At 35.1% G+C, this 7,372-nt stretch overlaps 1 protein-coding gene across 1 annotated transcript in view; it reads left to right on the top strand.

The window, feature by feature from the left end:
• Nucleotides 1–7,058, top strand: part of LOC106955298 (serine/threonine-protein kinase 26-like) — a 36,909-nt gene extending 29,851 nt beyond the window's left edge. Inside the window, exons 7-12 of the mRNA XM_015045400.1 lie at nucleotides 1,876–2,061; nucleotides 3,104–3,246; nucleotides 3,332–3,428; nucleotides 3,558–3,620; nucleotides 4,391–4,518; nucleotides 4,885–7,058. Coding sequence (XP_014900886.1) covers nucleotides 1,876–2,061; nucleotides 3,104–3,246; nucleotides 3,332–3,428; nucleotides 3,558–3,620; nucleotides 4,391–4,518; nucleotides 4,885–4,900 — 633 coding nt within the window. The 3' untranslated portion in view covers nucleotides 4,901–7,058. The remainder of the gene's footprint in view (nucleotides 1–1,875; nucleotides 2,062–3,103; nucleotides 3,247–3,331; nucleotides 3,429–3,557; nucleotides 3,621–4,390; nucleotides 4,519–4,884) is intronic.
• The last annotated feature ends 314 nt before the right edge of the window (nucleotides 7,059–7,372 follow it).

Here is a 7,372-nt window from a genome sequence, read left to right as displayed (position 1 = left end):
TACTGTACTTAAGTACAGTAACGAAGTACTTGTACTTCGTTACTGTACTTAAGTACAGTAACGAAGTACTTGTACTTCGTTACTTCCCACCACTGCAAATGAGCCAATAAATCCAGTTTTTGTCTTTACTGAAGGTTTAAAAATGACAGCAGCTGCAGTGCGCCACAGCAAAGGTGAAATAACGAAAATAATCCTGAGTGAATTGGCACCTGGTGTGGTCATCGACTTCAAGGTTCAACGTGTTCTACATTCAAAGATATTTTTTTATACCTTGGTTGTAAAAAAGTGCTCTCTATCAGTCTGCTTGGTTGACCTTGAGGCATTTTCATCCACACAACTGCCGATTACTAGATATTTTATGTTTTTTTCCCGACTGTTTTCTGTAAATTAAAGCCATATTTTTGTGTAAATTCCCAGCATTTTGTTTAACTCTCACTTCTCCCACTTTCTAATGCTCTGGAGGTTTAGTAAGTCAGCTGATTTCCTGCTTGAGTGTTGTTGTTGATGTACCTGATTGAAATTCAGGCTGCTTCATTAAAAACACAAAGTTGGTTGTGAAAGTTGTTTTTGGGCTTTTATTTGGCTGGTGCTAGCTCTCTTATTTTTATTTTCTTGCACTCTAAAGGGAAAAATAGTGACATGAGAACATGTGGGCGGGGCTATGCTAGTCATAAAACATTTATAACACCAGATGTTTTGTAAAAACAAAATGGTTAGCGGGTTTTTTTTACTTACAGCTTTGACTTTCTTGTCTACTCAGTAAGAAGAATCTAATGTTTAGCTTAGCATTAACTTAATGTTGTTTCTCATCCAAACGCTCACTAATTAATAGTTAATCTGTAGCAAACTGTTTGGTTTCTGGTCTGTCTGGTTCTCAGCTGCTTTCAAGCAAAATCTCAACAAAAATAAAATGCATTCATGTCCTGATTTTCTAAAGGTGTTTAAATAATAGTTTTGAGTTCGTTTTGTCTAATTCAGTTAGTTTTAATTAGTTTTTAGAACATGTTTGCCAGTTTTATTAGTAAAATACTGTATTGTTTTTGTTAGTTATGGTAGGCGTTTTAGTTTTTTCATATTTTGGTCAATTTTTAGGTGCAGAATTCAAAAAGATTAAAGTATTGTGATTATGTTTAATAAATACTCAACATAGCTGTACTAATGTTGGTTTGAACATGTTTGGTGTTCCATACTACAAGGCGCCATAAGGTGGGCGTGTTTGGTCGTAACAGAGCCGTAATGTGACCTGGATCCTCTTGCCGGTGTGTGTCATGGTGTGTGTGACGGTGTCATGGTATGTGTGACGGTGTCATGGTGTGTGTGACGGTGTCATGGTGTGTGTGATGGTGTGTTTCTCACCTGCTATCAAAGCAAGACAAGAAGGCGTGAAATCTAAGAAGCAGATGCTGCAGTTATTTTTTTATTTTTACAGGAGTGGACGTGTGTTTGTGCTTTAATTAAGTTTTGCGTTCGGTGAAACGGTTATGCTTCCTGTTCAGCATAAAAGTCTGAAATTGATTTTTAATTTGAAAGAAGGCGTGAAGAGCGTAGAAACATGTTTGGATTTCCTGTTGTCGTTTCCTCATTTATTTAAGTTGTTCTTCCTTCCTTCTTGTGTCCTTCTTTATGCCTTTCTGTCCTTCCTTCATTTTTTCCTTCTTTCCTACCTCATTATGCTCCTTGTTTCCTTCCTTTCTTTCTCTCCTTGGCTCCTCCTTCCTTCCAGTTTAATATTTTTGCAGATTACTTCTTTAAAAGCCTCCTGCTGTAGAAATATTTGCCATAAATTTATCGTTTTAGATTTTGAAGGTTTTTCTTTCTGTGAACTCTGAGTGAAGCTTCATGGCGTAACAAACTGAACTCTGCGTCTCCCTGCAGGCGGACATTTGGTCTCTGGGCATCACCGCCATCGAACTCGCCAAAGGAGAGCCTCCGAACTCCGACATGCATCCCATGAGGGTTCTCTTCCACATCCCCAAATCTCCTCCTCCGACTCTGACCGGAGATTTCTCAAAGAGCTTCAAAGATTTCACCGAGTCCTGCCTCAACAAGGACCCGTCCTTCGTAAGTCACACTGCACACACACATTTAATACTTACAAACGTTTTGCTTCTCATCAGCGTTTAAGGTCCTGTCTCCACTATCAGAATGGAACAAAATGAATTTAGTGCCCATGTTTGGGGATATTTTACAGCTAATTCATATTTTACAGCAAATAATTAGCTGGAAATAAAATCTTAAGTTAATAAAGTCGGTGTTTTAAGTATAATAAAAAACATTATGTTCATATATGTGTTTATTAAATATTACAGGGTATTAAAACTATGCTAAGAAAATTAAAACAAATATTACAAGAAAAAAGTCATAAACTTACCAGAAAAAAGTCATAATATTGCAAAATGAAGTTAAAAAAAAAAAACTATTTTTTTTTACCATATTTATCAAAATATTATTAGAATAAAGTCATAAAAATATGATAAAGTAAAGTATAATATTACAAGAACATAGTCTTACAAAAATTAAATCATAATGTTGTGAGTATGAAGTCATAGTGTTATGAATATAAAGTTAAAATAACGAGAATAAAGTTGTCATATTATAAGAATAAACTCATAAGAGAATAATGTCAAAATAATTAGTAATAATAGTCATTTTACATTAATCCTCTCACATTATGACTTTTGTCTTGTAGTTTTATGACTTTATCATAATTTTATGTTTTACTTTATTTTTTTATTATTGTCCCAATACTCTGTCGTAATTAAAATATACAGATGTGTGAGTAAATTATCTACAATATGAAAACTTTCAGTTAACATTTAAGATAAATGAGGGTTTTCTTGCATTAACTGATAATAGTACAGCTTCCTTCTTTTGTGTAATATGAGTTTAAATTTGCTGCCATCTAGTGGTGTAAACCTGTATTATCTCTTTTATAATCCCCAAAAAAAAAAAAGAAAAAACGCCTGAACTGGTAAATGAGTTTATTTTGTCCTTCGTAGCTCTAAAATGAAATAAATTTGATATTTTTTTTGTTTTTATTGATATCTATTCCTCTCTAAATTGAAGCAAAGCTTTTATTGGAGTTTGCTGTTTGCCCACGCAGCGTCCCACAGCCAAAGAGCTGCTCAAACACAAGTTCATCGTCAAACACTGCAAGAAGACGTCCTACCTCAGCGAGCTGATCGACAGGTACAGGCGGTGGAGGGAGGAGGGACACAGCGACAGCAGCTCCGACGACTCAGACAGGTGAGCACTGCAGACAGAAACCTCACTGCTGCTAAACCTGAGAGCTGGAACCACTCAGGAAGAGTTTGTTTGTTTTCATGTGTAGCGAATCCAGCAATAAGGAGAACAGCGAGTCACCTGAGTGGTCGTTCACCACGGTTCGCAAGAAGAAGCCTGAAGGCAGGAAGATCCTCAATGGAACGGTCAGCTTACTTCACTTTGATGATTTATAAGAAAAGAGTCTTATGATAATTTAAGTTTTATATCAGTCTAAACAGTTCAGTTTTTAGTGGATGAACTGTTCTGTTTTTCTTTTGTTTTCATCTCTGCAGACCCAGGATCAGCTGAGTAAATCGTCCAGTTTGTCCACACTCATCTCTCCCGTCTTCTCTGAGGTTTGTATAAACTCTGTTGGTACAACTTTAAAGTTGCATTATTTAACTTTCATAAAAAAAACATTCTATGTTGTGACAGTATGTTATGAGATGGATAATCTGAAAAAAAACTGAGCTCCTCTGCTAACTAGAAACAACCAATCAGAGCCAGGAGGCGGGACTTAGTGCTGTCAATCAGAATGTTGTGGGGCTTCTCAGCCTCCCCCCTTTTTCCCCTTGCTAAGTTACAACTAGCATAGCCTGTTATGGATGCTAAGGCTAGTTAGCATGGCAAACACTGATGGCAGATAAACATTTTCCTGTTGTTTCTCTGCCATTAGCACATTTAGCAGCAAATATATGAGTTTGACAGCGCTAAGACCCGCCTCCTTATACTGGTTGTTTTTTGACTGATCAGATGTTCTGTAAATTTCATATTTAAAAACCTATCAGTGTTTAGATTTCTAATTCTTTTTTGGGAAGCTACCTGAAACTAGGTGAGCCAGGCAACTTGCTAACCACTTTGCTAATGTAGCCTCTTGAGCTAGCTAGCTAGTTATGTACTGTAGCCAAAATCAAAAGGTGGCTAAAACACGTTAAGGTTTTTCCTGGAACATTTGTCAGGGTTATGATTTCCACTTACTTTTGGGAGCTACCTGAACCTAGCCATTTTGCTAGCTTGTCAAGCTAACTCATATTTTATTTAGAGAAAGTTAAAAGGAGTGGTGCCTGCAGAATATTTGATCTTGCTCCAAATGTAAACATTAAAGTGTCTCTCTTGTCCTGTGCAGTTGAAGCTGCAGCACAAGGAGCACTCTGAGCAGCGAGAGGCCATCGAAGAGCTGGAGAGAAACATTCAGATGGCTGAAAAAGTTTGTCCGGGCATCACAGACAGGATGGTAACGCACATCATTGCAAGGTACCAAAAATACCTTCACCATTACTTCATAGATTTCTGTTTTGCTAATTTGCTTTTCTTTTCTAGCATCCTGTCTTTTAGCTGTGTGTTATTCGTGGTTAGCTTGCTCGTTTCACAGATTTAGCTTTTTGTTCAGGCATGTGTGATTAAATTGTCTTCTTCATTTTATGGTCTGCAGAAGTTTCTCGACCAAACAGGCACTTTTATTATACTCCAGCATCAAAAACCTGGGATTTCTTGCCATTAAAACTTTGAGTATATAAAGTGTTCAAGTGTGGTTATGTCACTACTTAGGAGAAACAATTGGACTCTCTTTAGAGTTGAAATACTCCAGATTATTAAAACTATGAAATCTTTCTGTTGCAGATATACAACAAACTGATAAACTGATAAGTGGATGGATGAATGGATGGATGGATGAGCGGACAAATAAAAGGAAGTGAGGAAGAGACTGTCCCTGTAGGGTGACGCTGCTGGATGATGAAAACAGAGGAGATTTGCGGTGCGATGTCTCCTCCCTGTACACAAACGTCTCATCACACACTAATAATGTAATATATACACTATGTTTTATATATTTACTGCTGCTGGTTAAGGACGTTTCCCCTCTTCCAGTTTAATTTGAAATACAGATGTTTTTATCTGCTAGAAATGGAGATTGATGGGAAAAACACAATGTGCCTCACTTTTGTTTATATCATTTTCTAGTTCCACCTTTTTCATTGATTTCAGTTTCAACAAAACTCCTAGAAATACAACTCAGATGAAGGTTTTTGTCCGTCAGCAGTGGTAGCTTCTGTTTTTGTTTCATGACTTGCTTTAAGTTTGTAAATGTCTGTATGTTTGCTCAGTAACACTTGAGACAGATTTTATGCCAATAATAAATTTGTTTTGAGTTCTCAGTAAGGTTGTTTAATTACAGTTCCCTAAACTAAAGTTCAGTCAAAGTCAGAATTACCCACAATTATGATCATTTTGTCATTGGAGATGTATGAAACGCTCAAGAAGGTAAACTTGCAATTTGATTGTATGAATTTTGAAATTAGTGAATATTATGTCCTTCTTTTCCCCTCGGAGAATCAAGTTTAGAAAACCTACCGGGGTTAAAAATCCAGTCATTTTTGGGAGCTAAGAGAAACTAGCTGAGCTAGGCAGCTAGCGACATGCTAGCTAGCTAATGTAGCATCTCGAGCTAACTGGTAAATCAGCAAATGGAGGCAAAGTAAAAAGGATTGTTGTTTGAAAATATTCTAAAGCAATATTGTTTCATTTTATTTGGCCACTTGGATCCTATTGTTTACAGCAGAAACTGTCCAAAAAGAAAGAAAGCAAAGTTGTTAAAGAAATATACACAAAAAGAAATAAAGCTAATTCTACAAAAAATGTCAAACTTTTTGCAAGTTTCATGTCCAGGGAGGATGATATTTAAAAAAAACTTATTAGGGTTAAAAATCCAGTTGTTTTTGGGAGCCAATAGAAACTAGCCGAGCTAGGCAGCTAGTGGCTTTCTAACCAGTTTACTATGTTAGCCTCTTAAGCTAACTAGTTTATATGTTATTGTAAATAAAGTAAAAATAAGTAGGTACAACTTTCAATTGGTTTTTCTTTTGTTTGTGTTTTTTTTTTTTTGTTTGCACTTCAGGTTGTAAAATAATTATTGTGCTGTAAAACTTTCTTTGTTTTGTTATTCAGAAAAAAACATCTTCCATAGTCATGGAAAGTCAGACTTTCGGGATAGACAGAGTTTGGATCTGTAGACAAATACTGTCAGAAAGTTATATTTTTAAGAAACGTTTTATTCTGTTAAATATTGTCGTGGCCTTCTATGTTCCAAAACCAAAAACTCCAACAGGTGTTAACGGGTGGTTTGATTTGCACGCACTTCCGTCTTGAATGTTTTGTAAAACTATATATATATTCTTTATTTCTTGAAAAAATAGCGACAAAATATTGACTTAAAATGTCTTACAAGTTAGTTGAAAATGAAAATAATCTTAATTTGATGTTTCAAGCTCTAAAAAGTGGTCAAAAAACCCATTTACAAAACCTCCCGTCAACACACCAGACATTAGCCAAACAATGGCCCTCCTGTGTTCTTAATTACTCAAATTAATGGGAGGGTCTAACAATTACCAGCGTAATCTAAACAATTCCAAATCTAAAACTTTATTACAGATTTTGGTTCTAAACTAACTTAAATAAATTCTAACTGCCCAAAGACGAAAACTAAATTGGAAGAAATTACAATACACAAAATTTAGCATAAATGGCCACAACAAATATTTGTTTCCTTCCCCTCAAGAGAATCCTGGGAACTGTAATTAAACATTACTGACAGTTTGTACCAAAGACACTATAAGACTTGGTCTCTGTACACTTGTTTTGTCTTTTTATATATATATATATATATATATATCATATGGGATTTAACAAAGTTTGTTGAAGGGGGAAATGTAAAATTACAGATGTAAGATTTTACAGTAACGGACTTTTTTTGTAGCAGGACTTTAGAGTTTTATGAATAAATATTTAAGCTTGATTGAAAAAAATATATTTCACCTTTTTTTTAAAAGGTTTATAAAATGTCTTGACTGTCTTAATACAATTGATGGGTTTTTACTTTTTAGATTTTAATATCGCTGACAGAATTTTGGATTCATGAAAGTCAAATTTACATGAATCCAAAATCTAATATAAGATACAACCACGGTTGTATCCATTTTTGGGCATCCATTTTTGGGATACATAAATTATGTTAAAAAATACCACTCATATTTGTGTATTAAATGTTATTTGGGAGTCACAGTAATGATATTAATGAAGAAATAATTATTCACTTGGAGTTTTAAAAAAA

Source organism: Poecilia latipinna, unplaced genomic scaffold, assembly GCF_001443285.1.
Source record: "Poecilia latipinna isolate Pla-1442-1.1 unplaced genomic scaffold, P_latipinna-1.0 Scaffold724, whole genome shotgun sequence".
Classification (NCBI taxonomy): domain Eukaryota; kingdom Metazoa; phylum Chordata; class Actinopteri; order Cyprinodontiformes; family Poeciliidae; genus Poecilia; species Poecilia latipinna.
This window is presented reverse-complemented; position numbering and strand designations above follow the sequence as displayed.